The 16,536-nt window shown below is 59.8% G+C and overlaps 5 protein-coding genes across 5 annotated transcripts; 3 read left to right on the top strand and 2 right to left on the bottom strand.

The window, feature by feature from the left end:
• The first annotated feature begins 700 nt into the window (after window positions 1-700).
• SDRG_10831 (capping protein (actin filament) muscle Z-line, beta) lies at window positions 701-1,892 on the top strand. Its single transcript, XM_008616843.1, has 5 exons — window positions 701-948; window positions 997-1,127; window positions 1,175-1,259; window positions 1,314-1,634; window positions 1,685-1,892. Exons 1-5 carry the CDS (start codon window positions 734-736, stop codon window positions 1,761-1,763), a joined length of 831 nt encoding a protein of 276 aa, XP_008615065.1. The 5' UTR covers window positions 701-733; the 3' UTR covers window positions 1,764-1,892.
• An 811-nt stretch (window positions 1,893-2,703) lies between these two features.
• On the top strand, window positions 2,704-5,569 carry SDRG_10830 (serine/threonine protein kinase). The gene is made up of 10 exons (XM_008616842.1): window positions 2,704-3,227; window positions 3,282-3,365; window positions 3,425-3,490; window positions 3,534-3,596; window positions 3,646-3,714; window positions 3,767-3,832; window positions 3,880-3,945; window positions 3,991-4,056; window positions 4,100-4,162; window positions 4,207-5,569. The coding sequence occupies exons 1-10, from the start codon at window positions 2,947-2,949 to the stop codon at window positions 5,531-5,533; spliced, it is 2,151 nt and encodes a 716-aa protein (XP_008615064.1). The 5' UTR covers window positions 2,704-2,946; the 3' UTR covers window positions 5,534-5,569.
• Window positions 5,570-6,306: 737 nt separating this feature from the next.
• Window positions 6,307-9,188, top strand: SDRG_10829 (TKL protein kinase). The gene is made up of 10 exons (XM_008616841.1): window positions 6,307-6,705; window positions 6,760-6,843; window positions 6,899-6,964; window positions 7,009-7,071; window positions 7,121-7,189; window positions 7,235-7,300; window positions 7,353-7,418; window positions 7,458-7,523; window positions 7,577-7,639; window positions 7,687-9,188. The coding sequence occupies exons 1-10, from the start codon at window positions 6,350-6,352 to the stop codon at window positions 9,068-9,070; spliced, it is 2,283 nt and encodes a 760-aa protein (XP_008615063.1). The 5' UTR covers window positions 6,307-6,349; the 3' UTR covers window positions 9,071-9,188.
• Window positions 9,045-12,604, bottom strand: SDRG_10828 (oxoglutarate dehydrogenase (succinyl-transferring), E1 component). The gene is made up of 5 exons (XM_008616840.1): window positions 12,311-12,604; window positions 11,830-12,256; window positions 11,545-11,784; window positions 9,417-11,492; window positions 9,045-9,364 (listed from the first exon to the last, which is right to left on the bottom strand). Exons 1-5 carry the CDS (start codon window positions 12,487-12,489, stop codon window positions 9,221-9,223), a joined length of 3,066 nt encoding a protein of 1,021 aa, XP_008615062.1. The 5' UTR covers window positions 12,490-12,604; the 3' UTR covers window positions 9,045-9,220.
• Window positions 12,605-12,986: 382 nt separating this feature from the next.
• On the bottom strand, window positions 12,987-16,461 carry SDRG_10827 (hypothetical protein). Its single transcript, XM_008616839.1, has 12 exons — window positions 15,998-16,461; window positions 15,537-15,947; window positions 15,101-15,490; window positions 14,678-15,054; window positions 14,523-14,628; window positions 14,415-14,479; window positions 14,292-14,367; window positions 13,920-14,247; window positions 13,745-13,871; window positions 13,461-13,695; window positions 13,332-13,420; window positions 12,987-13,286 (listed from the first exon to the last, which is right to left on the bottom strand). Exons 1-12 carry the CDS (start codon window positions 16,424-16,426, stop codon window positions 13,055-13,057), a joined length of 2,865 nt encoding a protein of 954 aa, XP_008615061.1. The 5' UTR covers window positions 16,427-16,461; the 3' UTR covers window positions 12,987-13,054.
• Between the last annotated feature and the right edge of the window lie 75 nt (window positions 16,462-16,536).

The following is a 16,536-nucleotide window of genomic DNA, read 5'->3' as shown; positions in this document are numbered from 1 at the left end:
CTGGAGCGCTTCCTTCTTCGTCCACGGGTCATTTGATCGGCCTCGGCCATGGTCCGCGACAGCGTCGTCGTCTCCGTCGCCCGCATCAGGGGTAGGTTTGGAAGGGATTTGGAGTTGGCCGGGTTGCAATTGTTTGGTGTAGTATAATGTTTGGACAGGGCCTTTGTTGTATGCACGCGAGCGCGGCTATGGTGGGTACCATTCGCTGCGCCCAACCAATGGCTTCTTTTCCAGTGGTTGCCCCTGCTTCCTTTCTTCTCTCTTCTCTTGTGCCGTGTCCAAACAATTGAAGAATGCCACACTTCTGGTACATTCGCCCATCCGCCAACCAGGCGCCAAAAGAGTGCAATTAGATTCTCCGTACCAAAAAGACCAATAACACCCAACGGTTCCATTTTGGCGGCCAAGCGAGCTGGGCATGGCGAGATGGTGCGGGTAGACGACGCCGACTATTCTCCTCAACCTCTTCATCATGGGTATGCGCTAGATGCGCGAGGCGATCCCGCGCCTTACGCTCGAGAAGAGCCTGACGAGATGACCTGGCTACATCCAGCTGAGGAAGAGTCCGTTGAGCGCTCGTTGACAGTCGTTGCTGCGAAACTTGGCCAATATACTCGATATCCTGTATTAATGAATACTGTAAAGTATCTAAATATACAGTAAAACCTCGCGCTTGGCCGATGTGCAGAATGTTGGTTGACGACGAGGGGCCAAAGACGAAGATTGTGCAAGCATGAGCGACGACGCCTTGAGCTGCTGCTTGAACGTGCTGCGCCGGATGCCCCCGGGGCAGGTGGCCACGGACCTCGCCGGCCTCTGCCAGCTCGTGCCCGAGCTCGAGGACGAGCTTCTCCAGCGCGTGGACCAGCCGCTCGGCCAAATGGTCGACCCGACCACCGGCCGCGCCTTCCTCCTCTGCGACTACAACCGCGACGGCGACTCGCACCGGTAGCCTCATATATCCTCGCCCACGCCATGCGTGCTCAATGCGCCTAGGTCGCCGTGGACGAACGCGTACTTTCCGCCCATTGACGACGGCGAAGGCTTCACGCCGTCCGACAGCCTGCGCCAGCTCGAGATTCAAGCCAACGAGATCTTTGACGTGTACCGCGAAATGTACTACCAAGGTATTGCTCGCATGCTCTGCTACATTAAGGGTCTTGGCCCATCATAGGTGGCATCTCGTCCGTGTATATGTGGGACTTGGAGCCGGGCTTTGCGGCGTGCTTTCTCATCAAGAAGGACGTGCACCAGCAGCGGTACCGGCAACTTGCCATCCTAGTAGCCTGCATATGACGTCGTCGCTCTCGTAGGTTTGTCCAGAACGGCGGGTGGAACTCGATCCATGTCATTGAGGTGCAAGAGAAGAGCGCGAAGGAAGCCGTGTACAAGCTCACGACGACGATCCTCGTGACGATGGACGTCAACCGCAACGAGCTCGGCCACTTGAATCTCGACGGCAACTTGACGCGGCAGACAGAGAAGGTGCTGCCCTTTGACGGTCCCAGCGCGCACCTCACCAACATGGGCCACCTCATCGAGGACATGGAGATCGAGATGCGCTCGAGCCTCGACCGCGTCTACATCTCCAAGACGCGCGAGGTGATCAACGGCATTCGAAAGCTGCAGCACGGGTATCTCCATCCTTGTCCGCATCCGATTCTATCCTAGATCTATCCTGTAGGCCGACGCAAGGCAGCATTTTTGTCGGCGAACTCGGCCGCGCTGTTCTCAAGCATGGCGTGCCCAAGCCCACTGCGTAATATCCAACACCCATTGAATCGATTCGGTCGACATTGGACGGTTGGATACTCGAGTGGATAGCTATCCTGGATACGTTGTCTGTTGGGCTACTCTTGCAGGCGTACCTCGTTGCCATCGGTCGGGCAAGCCAATCCTGCGATACATTCGTTCCGAGTTGGTGTCATTGCACGAGATATCACCGTGGCGTGGGCGCGCCAAGGGTCGCCACATGGCTACTCGCAACAACCTCTGACGGGCCCCTCGGAAGCGTCCGTTCCGTCGCACCTCAGCACTGAGAGGAGGCACACGCGTCACGTGACAGAGCACGACGACGTACGCGGCTGCCCCAAGGGAAGAATGAACCATCTTCCCTAGCTGCCGCCTTGGCCCTGTGGGACCTTGGACGTACACTCTCGCTACCATCATTCGCGCCTCCAGTTGCCCTATCGATTGGCATGACGATCTTCACAAATGAAGCAGTGGGTACATCTCGGAATGATGAGGTCGAGTCAACGTTGTGGGTGACGCGCCATGTGCGTCCCACCGTCGAGCGTCGATGAAATCAACTCGCCGTTTGCAGTCGTAGACAGGTCCGGAAGAACGGACTCTGTGCACTTGCGACTTTGGTTCGCAGCGACTTCCTTGGTCTGACGACACGTTCGCTCAGTGCTTGCAGAAGAGCTAGAAGCACATAGACAATGCACGCACGCAAGTGACTCGGACTACGCGGACGTCAGTCCGTCAGCACTCCAGAAGACGTGTGGTCTCGTCGGTGTTGCTAGTCGTGTATGAGCCCAGCAAGGGACTCGCGAGACGACTCGATACGTAAATAGCTACACTTCGACACGACTTGCAGTGTACGTATTACGTTGTTGGCGACGTCATGGACTTGACCGCCAGCTGCTCCGTCTCAGTGGCCAGTTGAAAGGTTCGCGCGGGGTGGTGACACACGCCAAATGACTAGAGTGCGCCTCGCGACCGTCTTTGCACGCCGAGACGAACGGCTCCCTTGCCCCACGCCGCCATTGCGCAGTCGAGTGGCCTCGGACGCAAGGGATCGGAAGCGCCTGCACGCGACACCGCGCGGCGGAGATTTGAGTTGTACCAGCTGTGTGACGACTGCGACGCTGCACCACTCCATAGCGCCTCGGGATCTTCGTGGTTGTCTACATTGACAAATCTAGAACCACGTGTTGAACACGGATGCTGTCGACGCCATTTCAGAATTCGATGGCAGCCATGCCGACCGGCTTCTATGGCCACCTCACGGGCCCACCGCTCTTTGTGAGCGAGAGCACGTACACGACAGCGTGGTGCGACCATGCGTGCTTCGGCAACGCCTCGGCACCGAGCTGCATTTGGTACGCCAATGGGTCTGTCAGCAGCGGCGGCGTCGCTACGACCAACGGTCTCGAACTTCTCGGTACCGACGCAAGCCTCCACGTTCAGTACCTCGAGCGCCTCCCCGCGGCAACGACAGCGCTGTGCGTATCATTTGCATTTGAAAATCGTTTTCACATTGGTCATTATTGATGTAGATCACTCGACAGCGTCGGCTTGGTGCGTCTTCAGCAAGATCTGCGCCGAGACGACATGGGTCGCATCGTCGCCATGAGCTCGTTGTACGTTCTCCCGATGCGGAAGCACGAATGCGCGGTCGCTCAACGCATAATGGGACTAGGCTACTGGCTCGGAATCATATTGCGACCATCGATGGAGTTCAATTCCCGACGCAGCTCACAACCTTGTATGACAATGAGTCTGCGATCTTGGCGCGAAACGCTGCGTAGAAGCTTGCGACAAAATGCACTGCGGTCCCTCGGCGCGGTCCTAGCGCCCGTCCTCGCCTCGCTGTACGTGCGCCGTCACACCGCTTCGAGACGAGTACCTTGCTCTGCGTAGAGATGTGTCCTTGAACAAGCTCACGGCACTTACAGCCTCCGACATGTTGCCGACATCACTCCAGCTCCTGTTTGGCACCCTGGCTCGTAACTCGAATAGGTTCTTATGACCAGATACGTAGCAACCTCAGCGGCAATGCGCTGCAGACACTCGCCAGCGCCGCCTTCCCGCCCATTTTACAGCACCTGTACTGGATATTTCGTTGAAGATTTCATCCTTGAAGGTCTCTCCTAGCGACGTGGCCAACAACCAAGTGCGGTCCCTGTCAACTGTGTCGTGGCCACCCTGCCTCCTCACGCTGTACGGCATCCTCATGACCACGTAGTCTCATGCAATCGGCTGTAGCAATGCGTCCAACAACGCGCTGACGTCCCTGAGCAACGTGTCGTTTCCCGAGACGCTACAGCAGCTGTACATGATCGGGTTCAGCGTGCGTCTTTCACCTGCGCTGTAGAGAACTTGGGCACAATGCCATTTCGGAAATCCGAGCTGCTTTTCCGAAATCTCTCCGGCGCCTGTACGTCCCGCCGTGTAGGTCTGCGGTTCGATTGGTCTGCGTAGGTGTCTCGGGCCCAACCCTGTCCAAGCGTTGTACGCCAACGCGTCGCAGTACGCTTTGCTCGAGTCCCTTGGGCGGCCAGCCGACGACTGCCTCCTCCAAGTCAACGCAACAAGCACGGCGTGCGCAGGACACTACGGCATGGCGCTGCTCTGGGGTCTCTACCCTGTCTGCCTCTTGCCCGATGCGTCGATAATCTCGGACGCCGACGCGGCGGTGTTTCCCTATGCGGCTGCCATTGGCGGTGGCGTCAGTCTTGCGGTCCTTCTCGTCATTGCCGTCGTCTGCTACGTCTGTCGGCGTCGGAAGCGTGTCCGAATGAGCCAGTCCACGCCGATCGAGATGGACGTTCGATCGTGGTACTCGTCGGCGCAGACCCCGACGCCGCTTGAGCGCGCGAGTTTGCACTTGGAGGCCGAGTTTCGAGACCACTTTATACCGCAATCGGCGCTCACGCGAGGGCATCTGCTCTACCGACGCGAACTGAGCTTGGTACACCGCGCACTGTACCAGGCGGCCGGCGCGGACGACGCCGAGATGATCACGCTCACGTCGTTGCCACCGGACAAGTCGGACGACCCGGACGCAGTGGGCATTTTCCTGGAGAATGTCCGCCTCCACGCCCAGCTGCACCACCCCAAGATCGTGCGCTTCATTGGTGTGACGTGGCGAACCGTGAAACAACTCGCGCTTGTCACCGAGTACATGGAGCGCGGAGATCTCTGGTCGCTCCTCCAGGAGCCACCGATGCATGCTTGGCTCGATGACATGAGCGGTACTGGCGTCACGAAGCTCTCGCTCTTACACGACGTCGTCGACGGCCTGCGCTACCTCCACTCCTGCGACCCGACTGTGTTTCACATGGACCTCAAGGCCGAGCACATCTTTGTGAGCGAGAGCTTCGAAGCCAAGCTCGGTGCGTTCGGATCGACGCGCGCGACGCATCATGCCGAGGACGTGACGGGCACGGATGACGAAGCGGTCGTCGCCTGGAGCGCCCCCGAAGTACTCAAGGGCCTCCGGTACACTGAAAAGGCGGACATTTACGCACTTGGTGTCCTCATTGCGACCATGGATACGGGAAAAGCACCGTTTGCCGACGAGTCAAATCAACTGCGCGCGTCGCGAACACGCATCGCGGTGCATGTCATGGCCGGCGACGCCACGCTCGACTTCCGAGACGACTGCCCGCCGGCCGTGCGCTCGATGGCCGACCGGTGTCTTTCGTACGACCCGCGGGATCGCCCAAGTGCCAAGGATGTGTACAAGTGGATTGATTTTATCCGCAAGGCGCCACTGACCGTGCCATCACCCGAGTATCTTATCTAATTGAAACGGTCGTCCATGGCAGCCTGCCACGTCATGAAATTGCTGTTTTTGTTGACACACGTGCAATCTCGCACGAATCCGGCCAATTCGTACGAATTTACTGTGCAAGGCCCCACGGTACATCATGGGCATTGTCCCACATAAGGACTGTGAGAAGGTGAGACGTCGTGGCACCGTTCGCTGCTTACTACAGACTGCAGACGAGATTTTGTCGCCTTTCTTGGTGATCGAGGAGAAGTATACATACACCTGAGCACGGCGCGTCGATGCCGAGACTTGCCATCTCGCAACGTTGCCGCAGGATATGCAGTGTGAATAACGCCATAGCACGTGGCGTCATCCGAACGCGCGCCTGATCTGAGTCGCCCGCTCCGTTCGATGGCGAGATAGGGATGTTGCGTCCATGATGCGAAATGGAGCGCTGTGCTGCCAACTCACAATCTGGATGCGCCTGGACGCACAAAGAAAGGACGTGGCGGACTTGTCGCGCACGCCCACCATGGTACTTGTGGGTGTGAACCCTCGTGTGGTCGTGCGACCTTCCTGAGCACCGAGATGGGCGCTGCTCTATGCATAGCGCCGATGCTGTAATGTGAGGCGCAGGTCCTGACAGCTCTGGACCGAGCTGCCCGACAGGCGGTGGCCAGGCCACTCTCCTCCAACCCTAACCCTATTCCATACAAAATATAGTATAACCAGGAGCCGTGGCACACTCTCCTCTCTTTGCCGCAGTCCCAGCTGGCGCCATCAACCCATGGATGATCTAACGGCGCGTTCGAACCGTCGAGCGATGCTGCATTCGACCATTCGACGCAGATGCACCGCCACGCAGTCGCCTGGAGCTTGCTTTTTGCGGTCGCTGTCGACGCCGCCGTGACCATCTGGGGCGTCCTCGGCAACCGCCTCCCGCGCACGGTCACGCAGCGCACGTTCACGACCGACTGCGGCAATGTCAACTTCACCTACCCGTCGACGTGGGCGCCGCTCTTGTCGCCGACCTGCATTTGGCATCCGCTCGGCCGCGTCTCGCGCGCCGCGATGGAGAAGCGGCGCAACGGCATGAACTCGACGGTCGCGGGCCTCATGACGATCATGAACGGCCTCGATGTCAATTTTTCAGACAACAACCGCGTCGACCACATCGAGAGCCTCCCAAGCACCGTCGCCACCATGTAGGCGTAGTTTTGTTGGTGGGACCTCCCGTGTTCTCACAACCGTGTGTGTAGTGTGCTGGACGACCTCGGGATTCAAACGCTGAACCCGAGTCTCGCGTTGGACTTTGCCGGCGACGTCATCTCGGCCACGACCTTGTGCGGCCCGCCACGTCGATATATCTATGGCGCTCATTGGTTTTGAAAATGCTAGGCAAATGGGCAACAACTCGATTCGCTCCATCGACAACATTGCGTTTCCACCGACGCTCAAAACACTGTATGAAACACTGTATGACGTGGCGGCTCCTCATGGTCGCGTAGGAGCCTCCAGAACAACTCGATTTCGAAACTGGGCAAAGTCAACGCCAAGAACCTCGCGGCCCTGTACAGCACCCTACCGATTGGTTGAAAGAGGTGTGACGCGCATGCGTAGCGTCTTGGACCGCAACCAGATCCGCACTCTCGATGGCACCGACAGCCTACCATGGAACCTCGAGGGCCTGTATGCTTTCGCCAAGTCTTTTGCTTGTGCTCATCACACTCATAGCTTTATGTCCGACAACAAGCTCGAGACACTCCGCGATATCGCATTTCCACACATGTTGGTGACCATGTACGCCCCGCAACGACACGACATCCCTTGCTCATTGTTGAACTCTAACTAGTGACGTTGGCGGCAACCGCATTTCGCGCATCGATGACGTCACGTGGCCGCCCCTCCTCTTACACCTGTATGGACACATTGTCTGCTTGAGTCTAACCATGGTTAGGAATCTGTCATCGAATGGCCTCTTGAGCCTTGACAACGTCACATTTCCGTCGTCGCTTGGCTACTTGTACGCCTCGGTCCATGTCTACTGTGCACTTATCACGAGTGTTGCAACACTAGGGAGCTCGTGGACAATGGCATCACAGAGATTCGCGCCAACTTTCCCGCCGCGCTCCAAACACTGTACGGTACACTGTTTCAAGCTGCAACCCTAACCCCACCTGGCCTAGCTGTCTGGCGCGCAACAACATTAGCGCGTTCTACGCCAATGCGTCGCAGTTCCAGCTGCTATCGAATCTCGCCAACAACTCGACCGCCCTCTCGTACATCAACCACGTCGACGGTGCGGGACGCTTCACCGGCGCCGGTCCTTGCGACATCTTTCTGAGCACGACGACGACCAACGTCTCGTGCGTCGGCCACGTGCGCACCGAGCTGCTCTGGAATACGTTTCCGATTTGTATACTCCCCGACACGAGGTATCCGCTGCCGCCGCTGTCCCCTGTAGGCGGCGACGCCACGAGCCTCATCAGCATCATCGCGGGTCTCCTCTTTGCGTTGCTACTGCTCGTGGCGCTTGGCGTGTTCTACAAGCGGCGCCAAACCCGGACCTCGAAGTGGCTCTTCAGCACGACCGACCGCAGCAGCGACCTCGAAGCTGCGATTCTCGATCGCGCGGCCGCAGTTGCCAACGACGTGCGCTTTGACGCGCGGTTTCACGGCGCCATCATCCCCGCGCAGTCCATTCTGCACAAGGCGGTGGTCGCCAAGGGCGGGTACGGCGTCGTGTACGTCGCCACCTTGGTGCTGCGCGGGCGTGAGACCAAGGTCGCAATGAAGCGGCTCCGGCCCGAGCGCGCCGACGACACGGCCGCCGTCGAAGCCTTTATGGACGAGATCCGGCTCATGAGCCAGCTCGAGCACCCCAACGTGGTCGGTTTTCTCGGTGTCACGTGGACGCATCTGCATAACATTGCGCTGTTGACCGAGTACATGGAGCACGGCGACCTCTGGGGCCTCCTCCAGTCGCGGCCGCAACTGGCGTGGACGGCCGCGGACGCCAAGCGCGCCAACGTCGCGTGTGACGTGACCAAAGCGTCGCTGCTGCTCGACGTCGTCAAGGGCCTTCGGTACCTCCACGCGTGCGACCCCACGGTCGTCCACCGCGACCTCAAGGCCAAGAACGTGCTCATTGGCTCGGATTTTGTCGCCAAGCTCGGCGACTTTGGCTCGAGTCGGCTCTACGACGAGGACGACAACACGATGACGTCGGAGATCGGCACCATCCCGTGGATCGCCCCCGAAGTGCTCAAGGGCGTGCGCTACAGCGAGAAGGCCGACATGTACTCGCTCGGCGTCCTGCTCTCGGAGCTCGATACGCACAAGATCCCGTACGCCGACTTTTCCTTGCTGTTGCCCGACGCCGGTGGCAACGTGCAAATGACCAAAGCGCGCATCGCGATGCTGGTGGTCGCCGGCGACTTGCGCCCAACCTTCTCGCCGTCGTGTCCGCCGTCGCTGCTAGCGATCGCGACCAAGTGCTTGGCCTACGATCAAAATGCGCGGCCGACCGCCAGCCAAGTGCATACATGGCTCCACCACCTCCACGCCTAAGTCGTATATTCAAGTTGTCATGTCGCATGTAGACCCAACGACGATGTTGATCATGTCGTATCGATACACTGGACAACATTGTCTGGTGGCGTGTAAAAAGAGTGGTTTTGTATTGCAATGGAAGGGTGTTGACGGCAGCATCCTCCAGCTTTACTTGGTCGGCAAGCCGAGCGCCTTGCCGATAATGCGCGTCTGCTCGAGGTTGTGAACCGCGTGGTAGCCCGTCGCGGGGGCCGCCGACGCGACACGGCCAATGTACGACGGACGGCGCGTGTCCTGGTTGATCGTCTTGAGCTAGAAACACCCAATCGCTCAGTATCAACCTCGTATCAAGATGGCAACATACCGCCGTCTCGAAGCGCGGGCTCACATACGTCCAAAAGCCCATGTTTTCGGGCTCTTCTTGGACCCACTTGACGTCGGCGTTCGGGTACTTGGCCGCGTACTCGGCGACCTTGTCAAACGGGAAGGGCGCGATCTGCTCGACGCGGACGATCGCAATGTCGTCAATCTTGTTGGCCTCGCGCTCGGCGGCGAGGTCGTAGTAGATCTTGCCCGAGCAAAAGAGCACGCGCTTGACCTTGTCGTTGGCGACGAGCGCCGTATCGTCGCCGAGGACGCGGTGGAACTTGGTGCCCGGGCCCATTTCCGCGAGCGACGACGACGCCTGCTTCAACCGCAGAAGCGACTTGGGCTGGACCGAGATGAGCGGCTTGCGGAACTCCCGGTGCAGCTGGCGGCGGAGCACGTGGAAGTACTGGGCCGGCGTCGAGCAGTAGACAATCTGCCAGTTGGTCTGCTGGATCTGCATGCGGTGGTCTTCGTCCATCGGCGGCACGACGTTCGGGTCGTCGTCCGTCTGCTGGAGGAAGCGCTCGATGCGGCATGACGAGTGTTCGGCGCCCTGGCCCTCATAGCCGTGCGGCAAGAGCATCACGAGGCCCGACTGGCGCATCCACTTGTCTTCGCCAGCGCTCAAAAACTGATCGATGATGATCTGCGCGCCGTTGACAAAGTCGCCAAACTGGGCTTCCCACATGACGAGCGCGTTCGGGTTCTCGAGCGAGTAGCCGAGCTCAAAGCCGAGGACACCAAACTCCGAGAGCGACGAGTTACTCGCAACGAACGGCGCCTGCGAGTTGCCGCCCGTGTTGACGAGCGGCGCCGACGGGTTGAGCGTCGGCGCAAGCGTGTTGAGCGGCACGTACTCGGTGTTGGTCTTCTGGTCGTGGAGGACCGCATGGCGGTGCGAGAACGTACCACGCTCCACGTCCTGACCAGAGATGCGCACGTGGTTGCCCTCGAGGAGGAGCGAGCCCCACGCGAGCGCCTCGCCCGAGCTCCAGTCGAGGCCTTCGCCGGTCTCGATCGACGACCGCTTGGTCGCAATGATCCGCTTGAGCTGCGAGTTGAGCTCAAAGCCGTCGGGGACCGTCGTGAGCTTGTCGCCAATCTTCTTGAGCGTGTCGATCTCGACGCCGGTCGGGCGGATGCGCGACTGCTGCGTCGGGCTCTTGAACGACTCCCAGCGGTTCGCGAGCCAGTCCGACTTCTTCGAGTCTTCCCAGTTCTTGCTCTCCTCAAACGTGCGGCCAAAAAAGTCCCACACCTTGGCAATGACCGCGTCCGTCTCGGCCATGGTCGCGACGCCCGACGCCACGAGCTGCTGCGCGTACGTGTCGAGCACGTTGGGCATCGTGCCGATCTTCTTGTACATGAGCGGCTGCGTGAAGAACGGGTTGTCAATCTCGTTGTGGCCAAACTTGCGGTAGCACGTGAGGTTGATAATGACGTCCGAGCGCCACGTCTGGCGCCACTCGGCCGCGAGCTCAAACACCTTGACGACGGCGACCGGGTCGTCGCCGTTGACGTGGAAGATCGGCACGTTCATGGCCTTGCCGACGTCCGAGCAGTACTGCGACGAGCGCGAGTTCTTCGGGTCCGTCGTAAACCCAATCTGGTTGTTGACGACGACGTGGATGGTACCACCCGTGTCGTAGTTTTCGAGCTCCGAGAGGTGCATAGTTTCGTACACGACGCCCTGGCCGCTGAAGGCAGCGTCACCGTGGAGAAGGAGCGGCAGCACCTTCTTCTCGGCTTCGTCGTCGTTGCCGAGGTAGTACTGCTTGGCGCGGACCTTGCCTTCGACGACGGGGTTGACCGCCTCGAGGTGCGACGGGTTGGCGACGAGGCTCAGGTGGACCTTGCGGCCGTCCGGGTACGTGCGGTCAAACGACGTGCCAAGATGGTACTTGACGTCGCCCGAGTTGCTCCAGTCGTCGACGTCGTTGACGTACTTGTCCAAGTCGAAGTGGGTGCCCTGGAACTCCTTGAAGATCTGCTGGATCGGCTTGCGAATCACGTTGGCAAGCACGTTGAGGCGGCCACGATGCGGCATGCCGACCACGACGTGCTCCATGCCCTAATGCAAAAAGATATGAGCGCGAATGTATCAAGTTGATAGATATGGAGACCATTTCGGTCGCACGGTCAATCATGTACTTGAGACCCGGGATGAGCGACTCGCCACCGTCGAGACCAAAGCGCTTGGTCGTGTTGTACTTGTTGCCAAGGAACTTTTCAAAGTTGACCGAGAAGGCGAGACGCTCGAGGATGTGCATCTTCTTCTCCTTCGACTCTTCCTTCTTCACGAGGTGCTCGACGTGCGTGCGGATCCAGTTGCACTTTTCGCGGTCCGGAATGTGCATGTATTGCTACATGGAAAACTCAGCTGCATGTATCGAGAGGGATGGGCGTACCACGCCGATCGAGCTGCAGTACGTTTCCTTGAGGCGCTGCACGATCTGGCCAAGCGTCGGGTTCTTGCCCTCCGAGAGCTCTTCTAGAAAGCCCGTGACACCCGACGCAAAGTTCTTGGGGATGTCGATCGTCTTGTCAAGGTCCGCCTCCGTAAAGCCGTACATCTTGATGTCGAGCTCCGGCAGCACCGGGCGCTCCTGGAGGCCAAGCGGGTCCAAGTTGGCCATCTCATGACCGCGGCTCTGGTACGCGCGGATCAAGTAGCTCAAGCCAAGCGCGTGGTTGATGCCAAGCGGGTTCGTAGCGGCGGCGCCGCGCACGACCGGCGTCACGCCGGCCTGGACCGTCGGCGGCGGGATAAAGGCTTCGCCGGGCACGGCGCCTTGGTCTACCTGGCGAAAGTAGACATCCCAGCTCTTGTGCACGCTACAGCAATAACCCGCTTAGTGCCATGGTCGCATCGATGCATGGAGCATGTACCTCGACGGGTCCTTGGTCCACGACCGGTACATCTCTTCGACGTAGACGTTGTTGGTGCCATTGATGAACGACTCGGACGGGTGCGGCGCCGAGCTAAAGGTGCGGAGGAGCGGCGCCTTCATGGTCGTGCTCCGGCGGAGCACGCGCGAGGCCGCGGCAAGCTTGGACCATTGCGCCATCTTGTCGTCGGAGGCGCAAAGCAATTCTGGCCCCCAGACCCACCTGATCCGTTGCGGGATCTCCACCAATCAGCGCGTTTTTCGCGTGCACATTTGGCCAATCAGCGACGTTGGCCTAACCCCACAGAAGTGGCCCTCAGCGACTGAGAAAAGGCAGCCTTTTTGGCCAATGGCCTTGCAGCACGCATTGGCAACTTCAACGCCACCGGCGGATGTGGCGCCGCTTTTATACAAGGCCGCCAGCGATGCGCAATGGCATCGCCGCGGCTCTATGGCCATGACGATGACTCGACGGGTGCTGGCTCGAGCATCTGGTCGGCTCGGCGGCGTCCGCCCATCCCTGCCACCGCGCCGCGTTACCGAGACACGTGGGACACGACCAGTGGAGATGGCTCGGTTCAGATGTGGGTGTCCGTGGAATCCTTCGTCGCCCGTCGGCGGCGTCGATCCAGATGCGATGATCGCCGGTGAAGTCGCCGCCGCCACCCACTCGTTCGTCGTCTCTACACTGTATCTGTTTGGCATGCAGTGTCTTATGTGCAGTCAACGGATGCATAGCCAGCGCCTACTGCACGGCTGGTCCGTACACGGGGTCGACAGCTTCGAGGAACCGGAGGTAGTGGACGTCCGGGTTGACTTGGCGCCCGTGGTGCACAGCGTACGCGTGCGTGAGCAGCGACGTCTCGGCGGGCGACAGCTCGATGCGCATGAGGTTGAGCACGGCCGCAAACTGCGTCGTGGTTACGTGCATGAGAAAGTTGTGGTCGTAGTCTTCAAAGTACGGCTTCATGTTGAGTCTACAACCAGCATGACAATAGTGTCCATACTACCATCGCAAGTACCGGCGAAACTCGACCGCCGTTCGAATGCGCCCGAGGAGCGCGTCAAGCGCGGGCGACCGGTCCGGCGCCGGCACCTCGTCGCGGCAGTCCTACAGCCGCTTGAGACAGCCAACGCATCGAGCAGTCAACCTCGGTGTGCGCAGTCGACTCGATGGCTTGCAGAAAGGTGCGGTAGTCGATTTGGTCCGGTCGACTCGCCGAGGCAAAGGCCGCGTTGAGCGTGTGCACGTCGTCGGCGTTGACAACGAGGCCGCAGCGGTTGATGGCCGTGTGGAACTTGGCGACCGTGATGTCGCCCGTGCGGAGCCGGTCGCTCTCGGCGAAGAACTGCTTGATGCGAATCCGCTTGGCGTCGACTTGCAGCCTACATCGAGACGACGTTGAAGCTCAAATACCCAATCGGGCATGCATACCGCAGGTCCTTGAGCAGCGATGGAAGGCGTACCGCATGCGGCGTCGCTTTCGACCGGCGGAGCGCGGCGGCAGCATTGCCATCCATGTTGCTCCCAGCCGCGAGCAGCAATCGGTACTCGCGCGCCCCTACGACATTGTTGCCTTTTCATTGGTACGAGAAGAAGGGTCGAGTACCTGGCACGCGACCCGCGCCGCCTTGGAGCTGCGACAGCCCATGCAAGAACGCTCGGTAGTTGACGTCGCACGTCGAGCTTACGCCCGGCATTGGTGCGTTCCCGCGCTCTGAAAACTTGATGCAGAGGGCGCGGCACGTCGGCGCGTCGGCCGGCAGCAGCTGAAAGACCGAGAGCACACGCTCGAATTTGGTGTGCGAGATGAAGCCTTGGTTGGCCACGTCAAAGTCCTCGAACGACGGCTTGATATCGAGGCGCTTGGTGAGCATGCGCGACAGCATCGTCTGAAGCGACGCCATGACGATGGCTTCGTCTCGCGCACTCAGCGCCTACGACAAGCTGGAGGCTTTGTACATTGTATCAAGATGTCAACCGTGTCGGTGATCGCATCGGCCTGCTCGGCGGCTTCAATCGCGTGTGAAATGTCTTTGGTCGGCTCGCGCTCGAGGCTACATGGCATGTCGTTCGATGGCCCGTACACATTGTCCTCATGTACCCTTTGACCGTAAAGACAGCTTCGACTTCATCGACAAAGCGCGTCCACGCCACCATCGACGCGCCCTGCGTCATTGCTATCACAATACGCACAGCGAGCGGCACGAACCTCGACGTCGACTTCTTCGTGGTATGGAAACGCCGATGCGAGCAAATCGAGGTCCACGGGCGAGAGGATGAAGCCCGCGGCGTGCAAGCCACCGCCATACTGTGCCCTACGTTCCGCGTTGAACCCGTTGGGCAACAGAGGCATTAGTGGAGTACCGCGTGATCTTTCCCTTGCGGAGGCGGTCGAAGTCGCGGAAATACTCTTCGACGCGGAGCCGGTCGCGCTTGGCTTTCTGTTTGATGTAGCGCAAAAGCATTGGCAGCGTCCGCTGCACGTTGGCCTCGGACGGAGCGTCGTCGGTCACCTTGGGCACACCGCCGTGCTTGATTGGGTCGCCGCCGCTCGACGCCGGGCGCTGCGTCGACTCGTAAGCGTCCAAGTCGAGGCAAAATGTCTTGTAGTTGAGAAACGCCTTGTTGTCAAACGCGAGCTGCGCGAGAGGCGCCGAGTTGAGGCGCGTGCTCGCATACCGCTTCAGCACCACGTGCTTCTCGGCCGGCGACGTGATGTGCAAGTTGAAGAGCGCCAGAACCTACGCGCGCCACGTCATTTCCACCAACTTCAACTTGAAACATTACCCGCGCAAACTGTTCGCACGTGACGCACTCGGTCTTGCCGCGGTCAAAGTCGGTGAACGCGGGCTTGAGCGCAATGCGGCGCGTCGTGACGCTAAAGCTCAGGCGCCGCATGAGGGCGTGCCAGTCGGCGAGCTCGACTTCCGAGAGCGCGCCGCGGAGGCCGCGGGAGCAGGCGGCCGACGGCAGCGTGGGCACATCGACGCTCACGCTATGCGCTTCTCGGTCGTCGTCGTCGTTGTTTTCGAGCTCGTCGGGCGTGTCGCCGAGCGAAATGCTCTTGCAAAACGCAATGTAGTCGACCTTGCGCTCGTGGCTCACGTCGACGATTCCGCACGAGTACTTGGCGACGAGAACGTCCAAGTCGCTCTGCGTGAGCGCGCCAAAGCACACCTACACATACCCTTGTGTGTACCAACTCGTCGGTGTGTCCATGTACCTTGACAGCGCGCATGAACTGCGCTTCCGTGCACTTGCCCGATCGCATCCGGTCATAGTCGGTAAAGAAGTTCTTGACGCGGATTCGGTCCCGGGCCGCAATCTCGCGCAGTGGGCCCTCGATCGCGTCGGCTTCGGTGATGCCATACTGGTTGCCGACCCGGCGCTTGGCCCGCGGTGATGCCGTCACGCCATTGTTGCTGTACGCAGGAAAGACGCCGTCGGTCAAATCGTGGTGCAGCAGCTTGTAGTTGACGTCGAGGCCGGCGCCGTAGACCTTGAGGAGCACGCGGAGCGCACTCGGGTCGACGTCGCCGAGGATGCCAAAGAGGTCCCGTGTGAAGCGCGCTTGCGTTACAAACCCCGAGTTGCTCTTGTCGAAATCGTGAAACACATCTTTGAGCACGACGCCCTAGAGATGGACAATATTGTCATGTGAAGGTAGTGACGATGGCTATCGACCTTGATGCGCACGGCGCGGGCGAGCTGCTCGGTGATCGAGCGCAGCGCGGCGACCTCCGTGTCGCTACTCGGGAGCTGCTTGGTGAACGCGCCGGCTTGCGTCGGGCGCACTGTCTCGAGCGAGAGTTTGGTTTTAAACTTCTTTTCGAGGTCCTTGGCCGTGCAGCTCTTGTCGATGAGGTCGCAGAACCGGCGGTAGTCGACGAGCCGCGGCGTCTCGGGCACACGGTACTTTAGCAGCAGCAAGTCGACTTCGGCGCGGCTGAGTCGAACACCGCTGGCGTCGAGCGCTCGCGCAAACTGGTCAGTTGTCACCTTCTTGGTCTTGTGCACGTCAAAGGTCTTCATAAACTCTTCGAGGCGGATGCGCCGCTGGCTGCATTCGTGCCGGAGCCGGGCCTTGAGCGCCTGGTACTCGGCCTTGGACATCTCGGGCCGTTGGGAAATGGAGCGAAACGGCCGACGCCAAATTTGACTTTGACGGATAACACGCCTTTCTCGCTCAAGCAACTCAAGGCGACCGAAGGATCTCGCTAGTT

The sequence above is a fragment of the Saprolegnia diclina genome (genome assembly GCF_000281045.1).
Source record: "Saprolegnia diclina VS20 unplaced genomic scaffold supercont1.37, whole genome shotgun sequence".
Taxonomy (NCBI): domain Eukaryota; phylum Oomycota; class Saprolegniomycetes; order Saprolegniales; family Saprolegniaceae; genus Saprolegnia; species Saprolegnia diclina.
This window is presented reverse-complemented; position numbering and strand designations above follow the sequence as displayed.